General features: G+C 44.6%; 1 protein-coding gene across 1 annotated transcript; it reads left to right on the top strand.

Moving 5' to 3' along the window:
* The first annotated feature begins 749 nt into the window (after positions 1–749).
* Positions 750–20,015, top strand: Dnajc12 (DnaJ heat shock protein family (Hsp40) member C12). Its single transcript, XM_057751638.1, has 5 exons — positions 750–902; positions 5,476–5,554; positions 11,907–12,046; positions 18,370–18,574; positions 19,500–20,015. Exons 1-5 carry the CDS (start codon positions 825–827, stop codon positions 19,592–19,594), a joined length of 597 nt encoding a protein of 198 aa, XP_057607621.1. The 5' UTR covers positions 750–824; the 3' UTR covers positions 19,595–20,015.
* The last annotated feature ends 5,329 nt before the right edge of the window (positions 20,016–25,344 follow it).

Raw genomic sequence — 25,344 nt, forward strand, 5'->3', positions numbered from 1 at the left:
GGACAGCCAAGGCTACACAAAGACACCAAAAACAACAACAAAACAGAACAGGACAAAACAAAAAACCCAAAATGTATGCTCTCTTCTTAATCTCCTCCTCCAACTTCTCCCTCTCTCTTCTCTTTCCTTGGGCCTGGCTGGTGGCCATCAAGCTCTGGCCACAGGGCTATGTCTACACCGCCGAAAATTATTACAAGTTATTTTAAATACTTGAAAAAGTATCCACTATTCCGATTGAACAAATCTTAAAACTTAGTTCACATTTTCTTTTGTCTCTTAGAAAAATATGAAATATCTCGAAAAGGGAGCAATGATAAAGTGGGGAGTTTTTAAAAATACATATTATATCGTGGGGAAAAAATCACCATGTCAGAACGCAAACTACACCGATATCCATATGAACTCACAGAGACCGTGGCAGCGTTAACAGGTCTGCCAAGGTTCAACCCAGATGGGGCTTTTATTATTGTTTTTTGTTTGTTTGCTTGCTTTCTAAAGAGAGAAGAAAAAAATTGGGTATGGAGTTGGATGGGTGGGGACATTGGAAGCATCTGGAAAGAGTTGGGAGAGGGAAAGCTGTAATCAGAATATATTGTATGAAAAATTGATTTTCAATGTAAGCAAAGCAAAACAACGCACCGCAACAACCCCCCCTCCCCCAAACTACAGATCCCAGCAGCCCTGCCTGGAAGGTGCTCTCCTGGGCAAACAGCCAATGAGAAGCTGTGTTTGCAAAGGGCTGGGCTGGGAAGTGCTGCTGAAATGTCAAGAGCTTTGTGGTCACTGTGTCTGGTCTGTGGCGCTGGAGAGGACCGGCTCTGTAAATGGATGCGATACTGAACTACAGGCCGGAGGGCCGCGAGGATTACTACGCCCTGCTCGGATGCGATGAGCTCTCCTCGGTAAGCAGGATTGCACGTGCTCACCAGGTCGGCTTTGAGATTTTAGTCGCATCTCCTGGAACTCCAGTCCCGAACCATTTTAAAGGAGTTTCGGTGTAGAGACAATGAAGGATTTAAATGCTTGCTGGTTAATTTGAGGACAGTACTGTGAACTTCAAAGTGTTAGGCGGGAGAAGGACCATTTACAGATTGTTTTATTTACTTTATAGCAGCGAGTCTCAACCTATGGGTCACGACCTCTTAAGGGACGCATATCAGATATTTACGTTACGATTCCAAAAAGTAGCAAAATTACAGTTCTGAAGTAGCAACTAAATAATTTTATGGTTGTGGGTCACCACAACACGAGGAATTGTATGAAAGGGTCTCAGCGTTAGGAAGGTTGAGAATCAGTGGTTTAGAGAAACAATAAAGGCTATGATTTAGAACTCAGGAGGCGGAGTCATCTGCCTGGAGTTGCCTTGTTCAGCGAAAGTCTCATGGACTTTGGGAAATAAGAGTGCCTACATGTACCGAAGTGAATTGTGAAAAACTCAGTAGAGCTGTTACCAGCTACACACTGGTTTACGATTATAAGGTGCTTTGCTCAAAGTACACTGGGGTTCTGATAGCTGTTATGGAAAACGTTATTATAGACAATATTAAAAAATATATATGCTGTATAAGATATACTAGTATGACGGATGAGGTATCCAGGTACTTTTATAACTTCACTTAAATCAAGTTATATGTAATATCTGCAGGAGACTTTTTCTTTTAAAGAAGTTAATTGAGACAAAAGATTATTTTTTAAAGATTTATTTATTATTTTGTTTTAGGTACATATGTGAGTGCATACATGTATGTATTATGTACGTATGTGTGTATGTATGTGTGTTTGGGTTCTGTTTGACTACATAGGGATACTCCGTACTTGGAATTTTGTAAACTTATAGCCTGCATTACATTTAAAAATATTCATCTAGTATTTATTTATTTATTTATCTATCTATCTATTTATTTATTTATTTATGTATTTTTAGACAGAGTATCACTATGTTGTCCTGGAACTATGTAGATCAAGCTGGTCTCGAAATCACAGACATTAGCTTGCCTCTTCCTCACGTGATGGGATTAAAGGCATGTGCCACCATACCTAGCCATATGGCAATTTATTTATTTATTTGTTTATTATGTATACAACATTCTGCCTTCATTTATGCCTGCAAGCCAGAAGGAGCCACCAGATCTCATTATAGATGACTGAGCTACCACGTGGTTGTTGGGAATCGAACTCTGGAAGAGTAACCAGTGCCCTTAATCTCTGAGCCATCTCTCTAGCCCCATAAGACACATTTTTAAATATCTATAGTTATAACTAGTTGTTTTGCTTTTTTTTTTTTTTTTGGTTTTTTGAGAAAGGGTTTCTTTGTAGCTTTGGAGCCTGTCCTGGAACTAGCTCTTATAGACCAGGCTGGTCTTGAACTCGTAAAGATCTGCCTGCCTCTGCCTCCCAAGTGCTGGGATTAAAGGCCTGTGTCACCAACACCCGGCAGTTATAACTAGTTTAAATAAATACCCTATTATAGATACATACATTTTTATTTTAAATTTTTTCACTGAACCTTTGTCTCTTGTAGACAGCAGTTCATACTCTGAAGAAAGCCTTACCATTTGGCTGCATCGAGGCTCTGATGGTTTGTTTCTCTCCCTAAGCCACACATTGTAGAGTTAAATTCTTGTCCCATTTCAGATTTTCTCTCTAGATGAATTTTTAGAACTAGAATTGTTGGATCAAAGAGTAGGAATATATATACATATATACATGTATATGCATATATAATACACATATAACATGTGCATAATATAGTCATTGCATATATACATTACATATGTACTTTAGTCCAGTTTTAGAGATGTGCACTTCCTTAAGGATCAGGAGAGCCTTGGTGTCCATGTCTTTGAACCTCCAGGGACACTGGTCGTGGTCCTTCGCCCTCTCAATGTCTCAGTTTATTTGATGGTGAGCAAAGTTAAACATGGCTTCTGTTTGCTGCCAGCAGGAGAGGCAGCTGTGCAGACAGATGACAGATATCGTGGGAGGAAGGCAGGGCCGAGTGGACCCTGACGTAAAGGGCTTTGTCTGTCTACAGCTGCATTTGACGCTGGGCATGTGGGATGGGGACAGTAGGAGAGAGAGAGGACGTGCTGGAAACGAACCAGCCTGCTTTACTGGTTGACTCAGGATCAGCCCTCCAGCAGGTGTGTGTTTAACTCTGAAGTAATAAAAGAGAGAGAGATGAGTTATTTTCTTAAATGGCAAAGCTAAAAATAATATAAAGAAGGAAGTAGCAGCCGGGCGATGGTGGCGCACGCCTTTAATCCCAGCACTCGGGAGGCAGAGGCAGGCGGATCTCTGTGAGTTCGAGACCAGCCTGGTCTACAGAGCTAGTTCCAGGACAAGCTCCAAAGCCACAGAGAAACCCTGTCTCAAAAAACCAAAAAAAAAAAAAAAAAAAAAAAAAAAAAAAAAAAAGAAGGAAGTAGCAATGACATATTAGCACTGTTGGGAAGTTACAATTGCTTCCATAGACTGGTACCATAATATTTAAAACATATTTTTACATGTGTGCTTGTATATATGTATGTATGGACGCTTGTATGCCACATCATGCAGAGGTCGGAGGACAAGTTGTGGGAGTTGGTTCTTTCTTTCTACCATATGGGCCTGGAAATCTGGTCATCGGGCTTGGTGGCAATTGCTTTTATACACCGAGTCATCTCATTGTCCCTAGATACTTTCTGTTTTTTCCTTTCTCTCTCTTTCTCTCTCCTCCCTTTCTTTCCTTTTGAAACAGGGTCTCTCTCCATAACCTTGGCTGTCTTGGAACTCACTCTGTAGCCCAGGCTGGTCCCAAATTCACAGAGATCGGTTTGCCTCTGCCTCTCAAGTACTAGGATTAAAGGCGTGTGCCACAACTTGGCCTCCAGGATGCTTTCTTCTTTTTAGTTTTAATTTTTTATGCGCATTGATGTTTTGGCTGCTTGTATGCCTGTGTGAGCTTTTCAGGTCCCCTGGAACTATAGATACAGACAGTTGTGAGCTGCTATGTGGCTGCTGGGAATTGAACCTGGGTCCTTTAGAAGAGCAGCCAGTGCTCTTAACAGCTGAGCCTTCTCTCCAGCCCCTGCCACCCCCAGGATGCTTTCTAATGTGATATAAATTAAAAACAATAGCAAAAAACAAAACAGCAACAACAATAAAAGCCCAACCATCTTTGCCAGACAGGTATAATTTTATCCATTTGTATTATTTAAAATTCCCAGAATATAGACATGAATCTAGGTAAAATGTATTTTGATGGGGTGAAAGAAATAAAAGGCCCTTTGCTTTCTATTCTGTGCTGATAGAAATCTTATTCAAGGAGGGCTTGGGGGTGTTTATAAACTGTTAATTTAAAAATGTTTACTAGGTGGGGGCAGGAGAGTTGGCTCAGTAGTTAAGAGCCCTGGCTGGCCTGATATAGGGGAGAGAGTGGCTCGCCATCTGTAACTCCACTTTCTGGGAATTTGGTACCTTCTGATTCCCACGTGCACCAGGCACACACATTGTACACGGACACACACAGGCAAAACATTCATACATATAAGATGAACAAATGCATCTTAAAAAATGTTTACTGGCTAGACATAGTGGCACATGCTTTTAATCCCAGCACTCAGGAGGCAGAGGCAGGCGGATCTCTTTGAGTCTGAAGCTAGCCTGGTCTACATAATGAATTCCAGGCCAGCCAGGGCTAAATAGTATGACCTTGTTGCACACACACACACACACACACACACACATACACACACAGACTGTACTGTTACACTTTTGGTCCCAACTCCCTATTTAGGCAAGGCTGACCTTGAACATCCGGTCCCCCACTCTGCTTCCTTAGAGTGCTGGAATTGTAGGCGTGGCTCTCAGACACTTGAAGACCTTTGATTCTCTTATAATGTATATTTGTGCACATGTGTGTATTAAGGCTATAGGTTGATGTTGGTGTCTTCCAATCGCTTTCCACCTTAATATTTTTTTCGAGACAGGGTTTCTCAATAACTATGGGGCCTTTCCTGCTTTCCTGGAACTTGCTCTGCAGACCAGGCTTGGCCTCGAACTCACAGAGATCTGCCTAACTCTGCCTCCCTAGTGCTGGGATTAAAAGGCGTGCACCACATTCAGCTCACTAGCTGGCTACTGAGCCCCAGATTTTCCCATTGGTACCCCTCTGCTGGGATTTCAGGGGTGGGTCTGCAGGTTTGATTTTTACATGGACGCTAGTCTAGAACTCAAGTCTACCTCCTGGTTTTACATAACAACGCCAGCCGTTCTCAACCTGTGGGTCATGACCTCTTGGATCACATATCAGATCTTTATATTATATACATTTACAGTAGCAAAATTACAGTTCTGAAGTAGCAGTGAAAATAATGTTATGGTTGGGGTCACCATACATGAGGAGGTGTTCTAAAGGATCGCAGCATCAGGAAAGGTTGAGGACCAGTTTTCTCGGTCTATCCTTGTTATTTGAAACGTTGACTTTTGTTTTAGGTTGAGCAAATCTTGGCAGAATTTAAGGTCAGAGCTCTGGAATGCCACCCTGACAAGCATCCAGAAAACTCCAAAGCCGGTAAGAATTTACTAATGGTTGTTCTTGTTTTCTTTTTTTTGGTTTTTTGAGACAGGGTTTCTCTGTGGTTTTGGAGCCTGTCCTGGAACTAGCTCTTGTAGACCAGGCTGGTCTCAAACTCATAGAGATCTGCCTGCCTCTGCCTCCCGAGTGCTGGGATTAAAGGCGTGCGCCACCACCGCCGCCCGGCTAATGGTTGTTTCTTAAGAGGATGAGAGGAAGATCTAGGAAAGAGGTATCTTGATAGGAGGAGCCATTATGGGGTGAGCGAGAAACCTGGCACTAGGGAAATTCCCAGGACTCCACGAGGATGGCCCCAGCTAAGACCCTAAGCAATAGTGGAGAGGGGGCCTTACTTAGCTGGCCTTCTCCTGTAATCAGATTGAGTACTACCTTAATTGACATCATAGAATACTCATCCAGAAAGTGATGGAAGCAGATCCAAAGACCCACAATCAACCACTGGGCCAAGCTCCTGGAGTACAATTGAAGAGAAGGAGGAGCCATAATATGAACAAAGGGGTCAAGACCATGATGGGAAAACCCACAGAGTCCGCTGACCCGAGCTAGTGGGAGCTCACTGACTGTGAACTGACACCTGGGGAACCCGCATAGGACTGAACTAGGTCCTCTGAAGGCAGGAGACAATGGTGTGGCTTGGGCAGTAGTCTGTGGGGCCACTGGCAGTGGGACCAGGATCTAACCCCAGTGCATGACCTGACTTTGTGGAGCCCATTCCCTACGGAGAGATACCTTGCTCAGCATAGGCGTGGGGTGGGGGGAGATGGCCTTGGTTGTACCTCAGTGCAAAGATGGGACAGACTCAGTAGACTTCCCAGGGGAGGCCTTACCCTCTCTGAGGAGTGGATGGGGGCTGGGGTGTGGGGAATGTGGGGGAAGTGAGAGGACAAGAGGGAGGGGAATGGGACTGATTTGTAAAAATAAATAAATAAATTAATTAATTAATAAAAAAAGAGGAAGAAACACATATGGGCATGTTGTGTGACAGAATGTTTTCTGGGAGATGCTGCACACACTTCTCCTCACCCTAAATAGGGAACCACCGAATGTGCACCACTATAAGTACCCATACCACCCAAGTCCAATTTGGTGAACCATGAGTTTTATTGGGGTTACTCACAGGAATATGGCTGAGGGGTTAGTCACAGGAGCAAAAATGAATCAAAGACAGCTGTATCATCAAAGCCCACCCCAGCATGGATAACAGTTCTCAGAAGCTGGGAACCTGAAGACCCTGCACAGTGTGCAGCCAGCTCATCAGGTTGGAGAGAGTCCCTTCCACGTGATTTAGTTGGACTAAACCTCTTCCAGGCAGTTTGGCTTCTTCCAGGTCTGCACTCAACAGTTTTCCTTGTATCTTTGCTTGACTGAGAGTCTTTGCAGTTCATTTCTTTTTTGAGGGTGGGGGGAAAGGTTAAAAATTCATTGCTTACTCTGGCAGGGAGGGGCTTAGTGAATCTGGTCAGTTTCAGGCACTTCCTGAAGCCATTTTGCGTCATTTCTCTTCCTGCTTAAGGAAATTCCCTGCAGGGTGAAATGTTTCAATATTGGAGGAAATTGTTATGCATCAGGGCCTCAACTGTGTATAGCACCTGCATTTTAAAAAATTTACTGTTCTAGATTATTCTTTACATTAAAAATGATGAGGATGGCCGGGCGGTGGTGGCGCATGCCTTTAATCCCAGCACTTGGGAGGCAGAGGCAGGTGAATCTCTGTGAGTTCGAGACCAGCCTGGTCTACAAGAGCTAGTTCCAGGACAGGCTCCAAAATCACAGAGAAACCCTGTCTCGAAAAACCAAAAAAAAAAAAAAAAATGATGAGGATGGTGATGACGTGTGTGTGGGCATGGGTGCCGTGGCATGAGTAGTAGGGTGGGCAGAGAGCAGTTTTGGAGTCAGGGCTCTCCTTCCGCCTTCGTATGGGTTCTAGGGATCAAACTCAGATTCCCAGGCTTGCGTGATGAGTGCTTCTACCCACTTAGCCAGCTTTCTGAGATAAACTTATTTTTGTTCAACTAGGTATTTTTTCTTTGACAGTGTCTTACTATGTGGTCTTGGCTGCATGGAACACTATGCGTGACAAGAATTTCCCTGTGTAGACCTAGCTGTGCTGGAACTCGCTCTGTAGACCAGGCTGCCCTCAAACGCACAGAGATCCGCCTACCTCTGCCTCCTGAGTGCTGGGTTTAAAGGTGTGCACCACCACGGCCTGGCTAATATTTTTATTTTTTAATTAATGAATCAGTTTGACATGGTTTCTTTGTATAGCCTTGGCTGTATCCTGGAACTAGTTCTGTAGAACGGGCTGGCCTTAAACTCACAGAGAAGCCGGGCGGTGGTGGCGCACGCCTTTAATCCCAGCACTTGGGAGGCAGAGGCAGGCGGATCTCTGTGAGTTTGAGACCAGCCTGGTCTACAAGAGCTAGTTCCAGGCCAGGTTCCAAAAACCACAGCGAAACCCTGTCTCGAAAAACCAAAAAAAAAAAAAAAAAAAAAAAAAAAAAAAAAAAAAAAAAAAAAAAAAAAAACCTCACAGAGATTCCCCTGCCTCTGCCTCCTGAGTGCTGGGATTAAAGGTGCATGGCACTGCGGCTTGGCTTATTTTTTAACATATTACCATCATGTTCACATTTTAAAAATATGTCTATACCTTTAAAAAAACACAAAGTAGGGCTGGAGAGATGGCTCAGAGGTTAAGAGCATTGCCTGTTCTTCCAAAGGTCCTGAGTTCAATTCCCAGCAACCACATGGTGGCTCGTAGCCATCTGTAATTGGGTCTGGTGCCCTCTTCTGGCCTGCAGGTATACACACAGACAGACTATTATACACATAATAAACAAATAAATATTTAAAAAAAAAAAAGTAACCAGGTAGGTGTAGTGGTTCATGGCTATATTTCAAGTGCTTGGGAAGACAGGAAGATAGATCATTCTGAGCTTGAAGCCAGCCTGGTCTACTGTGTGAGACCTTGTCTATAAAACACAAAACAGACAATGTAGACTTAGCTGGGCACAGACTCACAGAGCTCTGCCTCCCGATTGTTGGAATTAAAGCCGTGTGCCATCACACCCCACTGTTTTTCTTTTGGATATCATATAAATGGAACCTAAAGTGCATATTGCTTTTTATTATGTCGGTGCCATTCATCCTTAGATGATGGCTAGCGTCCATGGCCAACTTGACAGGAGCTGATCAAGGCTCCAGGCAGATCATTTAGACTGAGTAGCCACTGGGCGTGCCTGGGAGGGGTTGATGAGGTGAGAAGATTGAGGCCGAAGGAGGGTGGCACCATCCCTGGGCTGGGGTCCTGGATTTCATGGACAGGAGGAGGCTCAGCAGGGGCGTTCATCCCTCTGATTTCTGACTGTGCGTCGTGTGACCAGCTGCCTCAAGTTCTTGTCCCAGAACTCTTGCTGTGATGGACTCTGCCCTCGAATTGTGAGCCCAAATAAGTTCTTTCCTCCTGGAGCTGGTATTTTTAGGTATTGTCAGGGTATTTTTTTTTTTTTTTTTTTTTTATCAAAACAGGAATGGAAAGTGAGACACCCTAATCGCATGCAAAGCAACCATTCACCCTTGGTCTTCGCTAGCCATCTAGAGATGGGCTCTTTCCTGTTGTACACTATTTTTTCCAGTTTTTTCTCTGTCTATATCTTTTATAGTTCCATTTAAGAGCTTCATTTTTGATGCTGCGATAAAATACTCCGGCAAAAAGCAAGTTAGAGGAGAAAGGGTTTAGTTTAGCTTACAATTCCAGGTTACAGTTTATGGTTTTGGGGAGGTCAAGGTAGGAACTTGACACCTTTAGTCTTATCAAGAACAGAGGAACAGAGTGATTCAAGACCATGGACCTTTTTTTTAAAAAAAATATTTATTTATTTATTATGTATACAATATTCTGTGTGTATGCCTGAAGGCCAGAAGAGGGCGCCAGACCTCTTTACAGATGGTTGTGAGCCACCATGTGGTTGCTGGGAATTGAACTCAGGACCTTTGGAAGAGCAGACAATGATCTTAACCACTGAGCCATCTCTCCAGCCCCTGGACCTTTTTTTTTTTTTTAAAGGTTTATTATGTATGCAATGTTCTGCCTGCATGCCAGAAGAGGTCACCTCTGAAAGAGCAGCCATGGCTCAGAGGTTAAGAGCACTGGCTGCTCTTCCAGAGGTCCTGAGTTCAATTTCCAGCAACCACATGGTGACTCACAGCCATCTCTAATGAGATCTGGTGCCCTCTTCTGGCCTGCAGGTGTACATGCAGGCAGAACTCTGTATACATAATAAATAAATCTTAAAAACAAAAACCAGAGATGAATGCATGCATGTTTTGTACTCAGCTAACTTTCTCTGTTTTATGAAGTCTGGGCCCCAAACCAGAGGGTGTGGCTGCTCACTTTCAGTCTGTGTCTTCCACATCAGGTGAGGCAATTCCCCGTAGACGCGAACACAAAATGACCTAATCTAGACAATCCCTTTTATTAGTCAGCTTTACTAGTGAAATGCCTGAGATAACTCATTCCAAAGGAAAAAAAGGGCTGAAGAGATGGCTCAGCCTACAAAGGCTAGGCTTACAACCAAAAGAAAAAAAAAGGAGTCAGGTGGGGTTGGAGAGATGGTTTAGAGGTTAAGAGCATTGCCTGCTCTTCCAAAGGTCCTGAGTTCAATTCCCTGCAACCACATGGTGGCTCACAACCATCTGGTGCCTTCTTCTTGTGTGCAGGCATACACACACACAGACAGAATATTGTATACATAATAAATATTTTAAAAAGGAGTCAGGTGTAGTGGTGCACACCTTTAATCCCAGCACTTGGGAGGCAGAGGCAAATGGATCTCTGTAAATTCGAGACTAACCTGGTTACCTGGTTATGTAGTGAGTTCTCGGCCAGCCAGGGCTACATAGTGAGGTCCTGAATAAACAAGCAAACAAACAAGCCTGTTATTTGGTCATCTGGTCCTGGTGGATTTTCTTAACATTTAAAAATATTTCTCGGCCGGGCGGTGGTGGCGCACGCCTTTAATCCCAGCACTTGGGAGGCAGAGGCAGGCGGATCTCTGTGAGTTCGAGACCAGCCTGGTCTACAAGAGCTAGTTCCAGGATAGGCTCCAAAACCACAGAGAAACCCTGTCTCAAAAAACCAAAAAAAGGGGAGATGGCTCAGAGGTTAAGAACACTGACTGTTCTTCCAAAGGTCCTGAGGTCAACTCCTAGCAACCACATGGTGGCTCACAACCATCTGTAATGGGGTCTGGTGCCCTCTTCTGGCCTGCAGGCATACACACAGACAGAATATTGTATACATAATAAATAAATAAATAAATAAATATTTAAAAAAAATATTTCTCACCATGGGTGCTTGCATAAAACATAAAATAAATCTTGGAAAAATGTTTCTTTACACAAGACTCTTATATTTGGGTCAGTTTTTTAGATATGATTTTTAAAAATATTTATTTATTATGTATACAATATTCTGTCTGTATGTCTGCAGGCCGGAAGAGGGCATCAGACCTCTTTACAGATGGTTGTGAGCCACCATGTGGTTTCCGGGAATTGAACTCAGGACCTTTGGAAGAGCAGGCAATGCTCTTAACCACTGAGCCATCTCTCCAGCCCCTAGATATGATTTAATAGGCATCAAATTCATTCATTCACTCTCTACTTTTTTATTTTTTATTTTGAAATAGGGCTTCTTTATGGAGCCCTGGCTCACCTGGAACTCTTATATGTAGACCAGGCTGGCCTCGAACTCAGAGATCTTCCTGTGTCTGTCTCCTTAATGCTGGAATTAGAGGTGTGTGCCACCATGCCCAGTGTTACATTTTGTAAAAAGTTAGCATATAAAATAGTGAGTTTCTTGGTGGTATTTTCTTGTGTATGTGTGTGTGTGAGAGAGAGATCATGCTTTATTCTAGCTCAGCCTCCAGTTTATTCTCTTATATGTGGAAATCTAGTTATATAGCCCCTTGCTGAAAAGGCTGTCTTTCTCCACAGTTGAAGTGTCTTGGCACTCTTGTCAAAAAAAAAAAAAAAAAAAAACAAAAAACAAAAAACAAAACCCCAAAAAACAAAACAACAACAGCAACAAAACAAAACAAAAAACCCTGAATATAAATGGTAGGGTTGAGTTCAGGATCCTTCTTTCTTTTCACCCACTGCATAGCCCCGTGGACCTTCGCCCACTGCAGAGCCCTGTGGACAGCCCGACCAGGGAGACTGGCCCAAAGTCTCACAGTGCGAGGCCGAGTCAAGATTCTAGTGAGATCTGGTGGATGGTTTTGGAGTTTAATTCTCCCAGGGAACAGTGTTCAGCTCTTGTCTTGTTTTCCAGTGGAAACATTTCAGAAGTTGCAGAAGGCCAAGGAGGTTCTGACCAATGCAGAGAGCCGCGCCCGCTATGACCATTGGCGGAGGAGCCAGATGTCCATGCCCTTTGAGCAGTGGGACGCTTTGGACGACTCCGTGAAAACCGTGAGTTTTCCTCTGGGGATCAGGAGCTTTCGAGGTCAGGCTGCTCATGGGTTAGCCTCATGACTTAGCCTAAAGAACAGGAGGGGAAGGACCAAGGAATCGGTGGTAAGTCATTGCTTACAAAACTCTGTGAGGAGAAATTCAGAGAGGCTCGAATCAGCCGTCGAAGGGCCCATGTGTAATCGTTTCTTCGGCTGTTTATTTCAATCCCTGTTACCGTCTACCCCTCATTCTAAGATCTTCCATAATTGCACCTGTCATATTGCTCTTGTAACTGAATTTTTTGGACCGTTGAAAATTATTTTCCTTGAATCTTGAAAAAAAAGTCTTCTTAAGATGTATTTTTGGTCTGTGTTTTTATCTCTGTGTATATGCCATGTGTGTGTTCCCATGAAGAGGGCTCTGCATGCATGGCGCTGGAGTTACGTGGGTTCTGGGAACCAAATTTCGTCCTCTGCAAAAGCAGGGAGCGCTCTACTTCAGAGCCGTCTCTAACTCTTTATCTTTTTGTTTGTTGTTGTTTGAGCTTGTTTACTTAACAAGGCTTGGGCATCTATAACAAAACAGAATCCAGTTATTCCAATATTCCATATATGGGGGTAAAGAGTTACTGCTCTTAGAAAGTATTGTGTTGTTTCTTTTTATTTTACGAGCATTAGTGTTCCAACTGCATGTGCGTCTGTGTGAGAGTGTTGAGTCCCCTGGAATTGGAGTTACAGATACTTATGAGCTGCCATGGGGGTGCTGGGAATTGAACCCGGGTCCTCTGGAAGAGCAGTTGGTGCTCCCAACCACTGAGCCACCTCTCCAGCCCTGTATTGTGTTATTTCTAAATGCCATGAAAAACTTACAGACAAGGGCTCCGTGGTTAAGAGCACCGCCTACTCTTCAGAGGACCCAGGTTGGATTTGCAGTACTCAGGCGGTGGCTCACCGCTGCGTGTAACTCCATTTCCAGGGGCTCTCATGCCCTCTGCTGGCATTTGCGGGCATTGGATGCTTGCTGCTTTCTGAAGACCCATGCTGGGTGGCTTATAGCTGCCCATAAGCCTAGTTCAGGATGTCTAGTGCCCTCTTCTGGCTGATGAGGGTACCCACACAATGTGGCCTTCTTCACACAGGTATACACACACATGCGTGCACACAGTCACACTCACGTAAATAAAAATACATCTTAAAAATATAGTAGTGCTTAGCTTTACGTAGTCAGAAATAAGGTTCCTTTCTTTTATTTATGTATTTATTTATGTATTTTTGCCTGTGCATGTGAGTATGGTATAGATATGTATGTGCACAGTTGTATGGGTGCACAAGTGTGTATATGTGTGTGTGTGTGCATCTGTGTGTGAGCTCATGTGTGTTGACACCAAGTGTCTCTCTTGATTGCTCTCTGTCTTTTATATTGAGTCAGGATCTCTCATGTGAACCCAGAGATTGCCTTTTTGGGGAGTCTAGGGACTACAGACAGGCCGACATCCCTCCCCAGCATCTATGACGATGTTGGGGATTTGAACTCCGGTCCTTGAGCAAGCTCTTTCCCCATTGAGTCATTTCTCTGGCCTTTGCTTTCCACTGTGCCTTTCCAACATTCCTCCATGCTGACTTAGTCAACATTGCTCTACAAAGTGATACACGTGTATCTCCAGCCTCCTTCATGGGACACACTACTGCTGTGTGTGTGTAGCTACGGCTGGATCAGTCACCTTGCTTGCCCAATGCCTTTAGGTTTACAGCTCTTTACTTTTGATGATCTACTCAACTGTCACTTAATTTTGAACAACTAGTACCAGGTTAGCTGCGGATTTTTCTACAGTTCCTCTCCAAGTTTCCACCTTGATCTATAGTGCCCTTGTCTTTTTATTCCCTGTTAATTTCCTGATGCACAGCACAGGGTTTAGCTTAACTATGCACTGTTTGAGCCTTTGCAGTAATTATAGTTCAGATCTGACTGGGCACATCATTTGCCTGGTCACTAAAGTTGAAGTAGTATGAAGTTTGGTTTCAGGTTTATTTTTATCAGTGATACAAAAATGACAGGTTCTATACCTATTCTTTAATCAGCAGTGGGACCAAGTGTGGTGTTGTACTCAAGTGCCAGATAAAACAAACCCACTAAATCACTAGTGGGGGCTGGAGAGATGGCTCAGTGGTTCCCAGCATCCATGTCTGGCAGCTCACAATGGTCAGTAACTCTAGCTCCAGGGGATCTGATGCCTCTGGGCTCTGAGAGTGTCTGCACTCATGTGCACATACCCACACGCGAATCCACACTCCTGTGCATAACTAAAATAACAAAAAATAAATCTTAAAAATATGTAAAAATTTACATAAGCCAATGAATATGTTGGAAGTTTAAATTTAAACATGTGATGTTGGCTTGAAAATGAGATACACATCTGTTGAGATGGCTCAGTGGGTAAAGACCTTTGTTGCCAAGCCTGGCAACCTGAGTTTGATCCCTGGAACTCACAAGGTAGATAGAGGAAATTGACTTTTCTGTATGTTGTCCTCAGATCGCCACACATACACCGTGGCACACATGTCCACATACATACACATGCACACAGAGAGATAAACCAAATATATGTAACAAATAAATATAAAAACTTAAGGGCCAGTTTAATTCTGGTGCTTGGGAGGTGGAGGCAGGTGGATCTCTGTGAGTTTGAGACAGCCTGCTCTACATAGTGAATTCCAGACCAGCAAGGCCTGTTTCAAAAAATTATTTTAAATAATAAAAAAAGAGATAATGGTTTGGGTTTCAGTGATTCAGGCCTTTGAGATCCTGTGATAGTTAGAAAACAGACTTTTTTTTTTTTTTTTTTTTTTTTTTTTTTAGACAGGGTTTCATGTATCCCAGACTGGATTCGAACTTGCAGTATAGCTGAGGGTGACATTGAACTTTCGATCCTCCTACCTCCATCTTTGGAGTGCCTACATGGATACCCTACCAACTTGAACTTGTCTTTGAGCTCCTTCACCCCCACTTTTTGTTTTTGAGATAGGGGCTCATATAGTAGAAGCTGGTCTTTAAAAGTTTTAAATTCACTTCTTTTATTATTTTATGTATATGAGTATTTTGCCTACATGTATGTGTGCCCCACATACCTGTCTGGTTTCTGCAGAGATCAGAACAGAGTGTCAGATCTACCTGGAATTGGAGCTGCAGACAGTTGTGAGCTATTATGTGGTGTGCTGGCTTTGAACCTGGGTCCTCTACAAGAGCAACAAGCGACTTTAACTGCTGAGGCAGCTCTCCAACCCCACAGTCTGGCCGTGAGCCCACTGTGTGATTCACGATGATCTTCAGCTTTAAATTCTTCTGTTTCCACCTCCAAAATAAGGGGATTGCAGGCCTGCGCCACCAGGCACAACAAAGACCTTTCTAGTGCAGAGACTGCAGAGTTTGAATGGCTTCACTCCATCTACCCCCCCACCCCAGTACACAGTAGGAGGTCTCTTAGAGAATGGTTTGGGTTAAGTCACACTCAAAAGTCCCAAGAAAACATTCCCAAAGACTGATAAAATGGTCCCATGTCACATCCATTGCTGTAAAAATAATTTTGTTTTCTTTTTTTCAAGGCAGGCATTCTTTCTCTGTGTAGTCCTGACTGTCCTGGAACTTGTTCTCTATACCAGCCTGGCCTTGAACTCGAAGATCTACCTACATTTGCCTCCTGGGTGCTAGAATAAAAGGCATGCCCTACCACTGCCAGGCTTACTGCTATAAATTTTATAAGGATGTCTATATATCTATACATCTATATATTTATATATCTATATCTATCTATCTCTATCTATCTTTCTAGAAGGGATTTGGGGCTATCCTGTTATCCTGCAGAGATTGATTGTTTCCGAGTTCCTTGCTGGATGAGGTATCTTGGGGGGAGTCCAGCTGGCCACAGGCTACCTGTGGAAGCTTCCTACTGTGCCCAGATGGTCACTCTTTCTGTAGCCAGATGGGAAACAGTGAGCAGATCAACTCCTTCTGCTCAAGAGACAGGCTGTCTTACTTGGAAAGAGTCCAAGAGCAAACAGGTCAGAGATCAATCACTCAGGCAAGTTAAAAATTCACTCCTGGTGATCCAGGACAAAAATAACTGGTCTGGGGGGCTGGAGAGATGGCGCTGTGGTTAGAAACACAGGCTCCTCTTCTAGAGGATCTTGGTTCAATTCCTAGTACCCACATGTTGGTTTATAATTGTCTGTAATTCCAGTTCCAGGGGATCTGATGCCCCCTCTACTGGTCTGTTTAGGCACCAGGTATACATGTGGTGTACAGACATACATGCAGAGAAAATACCCACACACATAAAATAATAATTTGAAAAAAAAAGTGGCAAGCTAACTTTCTTTGTTATTCAGTTGATCTGTGACTCATGGGAGCCAATTGTTTCATTTTTCTTTTTTTTTTTAAACATTAAACGGCTCTAGATTAAAAGATAGTATTTGCTAGTATTGACCAAAGTCCAGATGTGTAATAATTACTTCCAAAAGGAAAAAAAAAAAGGTCCATTAAGGGAAGCTGGTAAACAAGTTAATTGTGAGTGGAAAATACCAGGAGCCTGACCACACACATGAGGTTTCATGGCCTTTGCTCGGTGACATTTGCTGACTCTCTGCCTCGGGCACCTCAGACACTGTCTCCCTCCCCTCCCCTTAGTCTCTGGTCCATCACTGGCTATTTCTACTGATGGTCTTTCTTTCTTTTCTTTTCTTTTTGAGCCTTGGCTGTCCTGGAACTCTCTTTGTAGACCAGGCTGGCCTCAAATTCCCAGCAATCCCCCTGCCTCTGCACCATCACCTGACTTTTTTTTTTGAGTCAGGGTCTCGTATATATGCCAGTCTGGCCTCAAACTTAGTATGTAGTTAAGGATGGATGACCTTGAACTCCTGCTCCTCCTGCCTTCACCTCCTGAGTGTTGTGATCACTGGCACGATCCGTCATATGCAGTTCTATAGTGTGGGATCCATTATGTGCATTTGGGATCTAGGCTTGCTAGGCAGGCGCTGCACCGATTGACCGCAATGCATGGGAGGGAGGTACCTGCATATGAGGTTATGTAGCGTTTGGATTTTTCTTCTGATTCTTTCTGTAATTGGAATCAGTGGAGACAAGAGTCTGATGATGAAACTTTTGATTTTGATTTATTCTTATGGGGGATGGTTAATTAAGACTCCTATCTCAGAGCATGTTTTCTCTGAGGGCTTTCATGGAAGCCTGAAGCTGAGCGTCACAGGGCCGTTCATCCTTGGTACCTGTCTAGGCAGACCGCAGACATTTTGATTTTGAGAGAGAAGCACATTTCTGATTTTCTGAGCTCAGATTTTTGCTTGTTTGTTTTGAGACAAGATCTCATTATGTAGCCCTGACTGGCCTAGGACTAGCTATATAGACCAGGCTAGCCTCATATTTAGATATTCACCTGCCTTTGCCTCTGTCTCTGGAGTGTCTGAGTGCCACCATGCCTAGCCTTTCTTTCTTCTTTCGTTCTTGTTCTCTCGTTTTTGGTAGCCCTCATCCCCCACTGTTGTGGTCGACAATTGAACCCAGGGTCTTACAGAGGCTGAGCAAGCACTCTACCACCGAACCATCCCCAGCCTTTGAGGAGGAAGATGCTCTTTTATCTCCTTCTCTGTCTAGCCGTTTCTATCCTGTACTCTACATTATAACAATGCATCATAACAAGAGGCCCAGAGCGAACGAAAGCTCAGTGGCTGGAGTCTAGCCTGGGCTACTGTGATGGTTTGAAAGAAAATGGCCCCCAAAGGGAGTGGTACTATCAGGAGGTGTGGCCTTGTTGGAATGGGTGTGGCTTTGTCAGAGGAAGTCTGTCACTATGCAGGGAGGCAGGCTTTGAGGTCTCCTGTGCTCAAACCATGCTCAGTGTCTCAGACTACTTCCTGTTGCCTGCAAAAAAGATGTAGGACACCCAGCTACTTCTGCCTACGTGCTCCCATGTTGTACCATGATGACAATGGACTAAACCTTTGAAATTGTAAACCACCGCAATTAAATGTTTTCTCTTTGTAAGAGTTGCCGTGGTCATAGTGACTCTTTATAGAAATAAAAACCCTAACTAAGAAAGACAACTACATATGAAGAAAAAAAAAAAAAGACCAGGGCTGGTGAGATGTTTCAGTGTGCAAAGATGCTTCCAGAAAAGCCTGGTGACCTGTGTGTGATCCTCAGAATGCTCTTGGGGGAAAGAGGCTCCTGAAAGTTGTCTTCTGCCCCACCCCGTGTGCACCCCACCAAGTAATAACCGAATGTAAGAACCAAATCCCAAATGGTATTTATGCGTCTTTTCTTATTTAATCTAGTCAATGCACTGGGCTGTCAGAAGTAAGAAAGATTTGATGCTGGAAGGAGCTGACCAGACTTCTACCAACACTGTTCAAAACAAGGAATGGGATGAACAGAGAGAAACAAAGAAAGGAGAGCCAGGTTCAACCCCAGAGGGAATGAGGCCAAAGGCACCTGGGTCCCCAGAGGAAGCCATCTCCCCACAACATTCAGGTTCCCCAGGTAAGTTATGTCACCTAGCTTTTCACAAGGGAAGACTGGAAATCAGAGAGCATGGGTTATATTACAGTTATCCTCAGCCTGTTCTGGTGTGCACAGCAATGCCGGCCTAAGAACTGGTTTAGCATCTTGAACAATCATTTCAGACAGCATCTCATTAGCTATGTAGGCTAGACCGGCTTGGAACGCATACAGATCCACTGGCATCTGCCACACCCTGAATTAATTTTTTTTTCTAAGATAGGGTTTCCCTGTAGCCCCAGCTGTCCTGAACTCACTCTGTAGACCAGGCTGGCCTCAAACTCACTGAGATCCACCTGCCTCTGCCTCCAGAGTGCTGAGATTAAAGGTGTGTGCCACCATGACCCGGCTGGGTCACATTTTAAGGAGGGACATGAAGTAAGCAGGTAAGGAATGGGCCTGGGAGGAGCCAGGGAGAGGAGTAGAAGGGTTGATATGATCAAAATATTCTGTATGAAATCTCAAAGAATTAGTAAAAATATTCTAAAAACTTCCCGCCTTTGGGAGAAGATGAGTATTAAGCGTGTGAGGTCCTTGTACATATAAAGTACATGTAAACTGTAATTTCTTTTCACAAGAATCCCCAAGTATGGTTAAAGTGAGGTAGTCTGTTTCTATAAAATAGGAATGATTTGCTGGGTGTGGTGGCACATGACTTTATTCTCAGTACTCAGAAGTCAGAGGCAGGAGGATCTTTGTAAGTTCCAGGCCAGCTTGGCTTTCATAGTGCGTTCCCAGGTTAGTCAGAACTGCATAGTGAGACCTTGTCTTAAAAAAAAGAAAGACCAATTCACACTGGAGGCTCAGTCACTGGTTGTGGTGGGATCTGTCCCCAAGCTGTTTTCCTACAATGGTTTGGCTCTTCTGCCATCTCTGATTTGACGTGTTTCTCTTCCCTCTTCTGAAGGTCTCTCAGATTTGAACTATGGCCACCTTCGTTTCCGCTGGTCTGGCGACGCTCCCTCAGAACTCCTGCGGAAGTTCAGAAACTACGAAATTTGAAGTGTTGCTTCTCTGTGAGAGGGGCCAGGTAGCTGACTTTGCTGCCCCCTGTGCAGTTTCTGTTCACGTCTTAAAAATGTGTGTGTGAGTGGCTCAGGACAGTCATTCTCGAGCGTGCTTTGTTTTACTTTGGGCTTAGAATTGAACCCAGGACCTCCTGTACACTCTGTGTCATCGGCTCTTGCCTCCCGCCCCTCAACATGTTAAGTGAGGAAATTGTTCTAAATCTAGTTTCTTTCAATATTTCAGTAAACTAAGGCTCTTAGAGCCACATAGTTTGTATCACATGTGTTGTTTTCTTGTGATTGTTATTTGTAGAGATCTGTTAAAAATCATTCCCTGCTAGACACACAAAAATGTCTTCTGAATTTTGACTTAAAATGAAATGTAGAATCACTTGTCTGAATTTCATAGACCGAAATAAACAATTTTCACAAAGTTCATAAATGCATAATGCAACTGTATTTGTTCATTCATTTGTTCATTCTTTTATGTGGATTTTTGGGTGGAGTCTCACCATGTAGCACAGGCTGGCCCTGAAGTCTCTATTTAGTTATCCTTGAATCTTCCTGCCTCTTTCTTTGCTTCCTATAGCCTGGCAGGATGGTTCAACAGGTAAGGGTACTTGATACCAAGGCTGACATCCTGATTTCTGTCCTCAGGACCGCTTGGTGGAAGGACCAACTCTGGAAAGTTGTCCTCTGACCTCCACACATGCAGTGTGGTACGAACACACCCACACCCACAATAAACGGATAAACACATGTAACTTAGAAAATAGGTTTCCTTGCCAGATGTGGTGGCACACACCTGTCGCCTCAGCAACTGGGACTGGGAGCAGAAGCCCAGGAGTTCAAGGCCAGCTGTGTCTACAAAGTGGAGAGCGTCCGTGGGGCTCTGTGTCAAAGGCCAGGCTTGAGATAGGTCAGGCATCCGGGCTTAGGGACAGCTTCCAGATAGTCAGGCCTCAGGGTTTAGGGACACTATCCAGATAGGGAGGGAGTCCAGCAGGAAAGGGAGCCCCCTATTTGGCATCTGGACATGGTGGACTGTACTTTAAATGCAGAGTACGCCAACATGTCTGTGTCCTATACAGTTATGACCACTGGTGTTCCTTTCCTGTGTCAAGGACAGCACACTACACCCCCAGCTGCAGGGTCCTCACGTACTCAAAGCACAGAGTGAGTCTAACCACTCGAGTGGGGAGAGACCCAAGCCTCCATTCATTCACTTGCCACATCTTGGAGAGTTTCCTCAAGCATGTGCCTTTTTATTCTTAACTGATGGCAAGAAGTTCATGTCTGCCAGGCAGTGGTGGCTCAGGCCTTTAATCCCAGCATTCGGGAAGCAGAGGCAGGTGGATCTCTGAATTCGAGGACAGCCTGGTCTACAGAGCAAGTTCCAGGACAGACAGAGCTGTTACATGGAGAAACTCCACCTTAAAAAAAAAAAAAAAAAAAAACAACAACAAACTGACAAAAAATTCCATGTCTAAGTGACTAAACCTATTATTTATTTACTGTAAAGGACAGGGTTTTGTTAAGCAGCCCAGGATGGCCTCACTCAGCACACCTGCCTCTGCCTCTTGGGGTTAGAAGCAGGCCGTACTATGTCTGGTTTGAGTCCTAAGTTATTTCACTTGTACTTTATTGATTTCTGTTCAGGTGGTTTATCTTTCATCTATCTATTTATTTATTTTGGCTTTTCGAGACAGAGTTTCTCTGTGTAGCCTTGAAGTCTGTTCTGGAACTCACTTTGTAGACCAGGCTGTCCTCCAACTCATAGGCTGCCTCTGACTCCCAAGCCCTGGAGATTAAAGGCATGTGCCTCCACCGCCCGGCCGTTCTTTATTTTTTTGAGGCAGGGTTTCACCATATTGCACAGCTGACCTTGGCCTCTCGGGTCTTCGTGTCTCTCCTCAGTGCTGATATCACAGGCTTGAGCTGCCAGGCCTGGGTACTCCTTGTCTTTTTTCAATTTTGTAATCACAAGTAACACTGTAATGAATACTCTTGTATGTCAAGCACACCTGTGGGATAAATACCCGGTTATGGAATTTTTGTGTCGATGAGAATGGGTGAGTTTTTGGAATTTGGTTACTATGGTCTGAAAAAAAAAATAATTTATGTCAGTACCTGCAGAGGCCAGAAGAGGGCATCAGACTCACCCCCTGGAAGCCCCCAGAAGCCTCCTGGAGCCCCCTGGAGCTAGCGTTGTGGGCAGTTGTGAGCCATCCCAAGTGGGTGTTAGAAACTGAACTTGGTAGAGACATCTTGCCCACCTCTGCCTCCTAAGTACTGGGATCAGGGTGCATGCCGCCACGCCTGGCTCGTTACTCCGTTCTTTGAGGAAACAGTAAACAAGGACGACTGGTTTTCACAGATAAGGGTCACGGAGTTGAAAAACACCAGGAAAGAGTGTTTGCTCTCCCGGATTCTGGCCTTCAGGGTTGTCTACTCTAGCCAGGGCTTTGTTGCATCAGGATCGCTGTGTGGACAGATCAGTTTAGCAATCATCTCCCGCCACGCCCCTAAGGGGAAGCAGTGCCCAAGAGATGAAGCAACGGGAAAGCAGAGTACACATTTCTTCTGGCACTTTCCACAGAGAGGGGATAACAGGGCCTGTCTCATCTATGCCGTGGTGGTCCCTTGTCTTCTGTGTGTCCTGAGAGGTTGAAATGTAATCCCGAGTCCTTCCATTCTTTTTAAAGGAAGAGCGACTCATCGGAGCGGCTTCGGAACACCGAGGCGGCGTTCGTTGTTTCTTCTTAAAGCGTTTAGTTTCCAGAACCCCTTGGACATATTCCCGGCCGCCAGAAACAGCCCCTTGATGCTTACACTAGAAATGCAAAGAAGGATGAGAGACAGACAGACAGACAGGAAGAGAGGGAGAGACAGACACAGAGGGGGACACAGTGAGAGAGGAAGAGAGACAGAGAGACAGATACAGAGAGAGACGGGGGGGGGATAAGGAGGAGATTGTGTTCTTGCTTATGAATTTTCCTATCTTTTCCTTGCCAGGATCTTAGGGGTTACAAGATGGGTCACAGTGTGGATGACTAATACGGTTATTGAGAGGGACTTTTAATTTCCTGGAAGGTAAAAATCATTACCCACTCACCCCCACTTCGAAGACAGGCGATGCGGGGGCTTCTGGGAGCGTGACGGGAGGAATTATAAACTGACGAAATATTGGGAAAAGGATGAAACGCTGGGCAAGGAGATTCCAGTCCCCTTCCACTTCAGGTTCTGCGGGAGCCTGGCCTGTCATTGCTCCTGGGCTTCCTGTCTCTCGGCTAGAGGTGGTATAAGGCCACTCTTCCCATCCTTTCTCCTTCCAGTGGTTTCTTTTATTTCTCCTCATACTTTAGGATTATAGAGAGCTGAATATTTTTCTGGCTGTGACCTAATGTGGGACTTAGGACAAATTACTTTAGCTCTGATCTGGCTCCTTCTACCTGTTAGTGGGTTTTAAAAAAGCAAACGATCTCCTCTTTGGAGACCATAAGAACTCAACTGAGTCCCTGGCTTAGGGTAGGCGAGTGTGATGGCTTAATATTGGTGGTCAACTTGATCCACATAGGAAGAAAGAACTCAATAGAGAAAGCGCCTCATGGTATAGGCCTGTGGGTATGTTGATTGGAGCTGTTCTTAATTGCTAATTGATTAGGACTGCCCAGACTACTGTGGGCGGTGCCATCCTTGGGCAGATGGTCCTGGCTACAGGAGGGCGGTAGCTGAACACACCATGGGGAGGGAGGCAGGAAGCCGTGCTCTTCTGTGCTCTTCCATGCTCTTCCGTGCCCTTCCGTGCTCTCTGCTTTGATGCCAGTCTCCAGGTTCCTACCCCAATTTACTTCAGTGATGGCCGTGGATGTGTAAGCCCAGCTAACCCTTTCCTTCCCCAAATTAGTCTGATCAGCATTTCCTGGCAGCAACAGAAGGCAAACTAGGCATGGGGACTGGGGAGTGTAAGCTACAAAGTAAAGAATTAGCAAGGACAGAGAAATCACAGGGAGACCGTGTGTCTTTGTTGTTCTGTTCTGATAACTTTGGCCAGCTCTGGTTATTTTAGTTTAAAAATAATTATGATTATTATCTTGTCTTTTGAAACAGGGTCACAAACCCTGTAGCCAGGCTGACCTGGGACCACTATACATAAATTTATCTATAAGCTATATGTGTAGTTTAGCCTGGCCGTGAAATCCAGTTCTTCCACCTTAACCTCCCAAAGTACTTAGCAGCACAGGTCTGTCCTCCCAGCTACTCTGGATGCTGAGGCAAAAGAGTCACAAGGATGAAGGCCTGCTGGGTTACAGAGAAAATCCAAAGCAGCTGAGCAATTTAGTGAGACTCTGTCATTAAAAATAATGAGGGAGAACACCTGCTTAGCACGCGCGAGCACCTATGTTAAATCCCTCAAATCACACTAAACCCCAAACCAAAACAACCTCCAAACTTAAACACGCAAACCACCTCCCAAACTCCTTTGAGACAGGGTTTCTCTATGTAACTCTGGCTGTCCTGGAACTCACTCTGTAGACCATGCTGCCGTGAACTCAGAGATTTGCTTGCCTCTGCCTCCAGAGTACCAGGATTAAAGGCCAGCATGCACACACACACACACAGAGTTTTTTTTTTTAAAAGTTGTTTTGCCTGCATGTACATTTGTGCAACACTTTTGTGTGTCCATGTAGGCCAGAGAAGGCATTGGATTCTTTGCACCTGGAGTTGCAGATGGTTGTGGGTGCTGAGAACAAGGAACCTGAGAAGTTGGGTGGTGGTGGCACACGCCTTTAATCCCAGCACTCGGGAGGCAGAGGCAGGCGGATCTCTGTGAGTTTGAGGCCAGCCTGGTCTACAAAGTGAGTTCTAGGACAGCTAGGGCTACACAAGAAAGCCTGTCTCGAAAACCAAAGCAAAACAAACAAAAAATAATTCCGGTCGTCTTTCTTCTAATAGCCACAAGATGGTGGCATTGGGCTACCAGTAGCAGAAGGTTCCACCCAGAAAGCCTTTGGTCTTGTCTGGGAATGCATAAGAAGTCCTGATCTGGTTGCTGCGCTGTCTCTCCACCTCTGCAATGGAGTCTGAGGTGGACTTTGTCCACTGTAGGTATTTCATGAATAAAGCCTAGGACTGGAGAATTTTTTTTTTTAAGGTTTTTATGTCCTGCCGAATCTGCCTCCTGCTGCTGCCACCAAATGCAGTTTTTAACTAAATCTCCACCATTCTATTCATCAATAAGATGGTTGTCAAAGGCTGGGATGAAAACCTGCTACCTCAGAGAGGCTGAGGAACAACCAGCTGAACTTGCCTCTACGCCAGTATCTCACAGTTTCCTTCTGCTCCACGAAACCAAAAATGGCCTCCACACTGAAAGTCCCTCCCTACTGCTTCCTGTGCATCCCTCTCGCTCCTCCCTTTGACTGTGATTACTTTCTGTCAACTTGCTGCTGACTCTGCCTCCTTACCCAAGGTTGAGTTTATTTAGTCGAAGCAAACACGCACTCGGGTTTCACAGTTTGATGGGCACATCGTAGGGTGTGAAACGTTAAAGGAGGAGACTGTTCAGCGGCGCTGCGGGTAAATGGTGGTGTGGCGAGTTCCCACTCCACCTTTGCCTGCCCCGAAGAGTTGCTCGCTTCGTTGCCCTGGTTGGCCTCATACCCATGATGGCCTTCTGGCCTCGTTTTCCTCAGTGCTGGCATCACAGGAGTGGGCTGGAGGTGTTTCTGTCACTAGCGTATA

This window comes from Chionomys nivalis, chromosome 19, assembly GCF_950005125.1.
Source record: "Chionomys nivalis chromosome 19, mChiNiv1.1, whole genome shotgun sequence".
In the NCBI taxonomy this organism is placed as follows: domain Eukaryota; kingdom Metazoa; phylum Chordata; class Mammalia; order Rodentia; family Cricetidae; genus Chionomys; species Chionomys nivalis.

Coding starts and splice junctions, on each gene's coding strand:
- Dnajc12 (XM_057751638.1), top strand. CDS start 825: ATGGATGCGATACTGAACTACAGGCCGGAGGGCCGCGAGGATTACTAC. Junction 903..5,475: donor GATGCGATGAGCTCTCCTCG/GTAAGCAGGATT, acceptor CTTTTGTTTTAG/GTTGAGCAAATCTTGGCAGA. Junction 12,047..18,369: donor TGGACGACTCCGTGAAAACC/GTGAGTTTTCCT, acceptor TATTTAATCTAG/TCAATGCACTGGGCTGTCAG.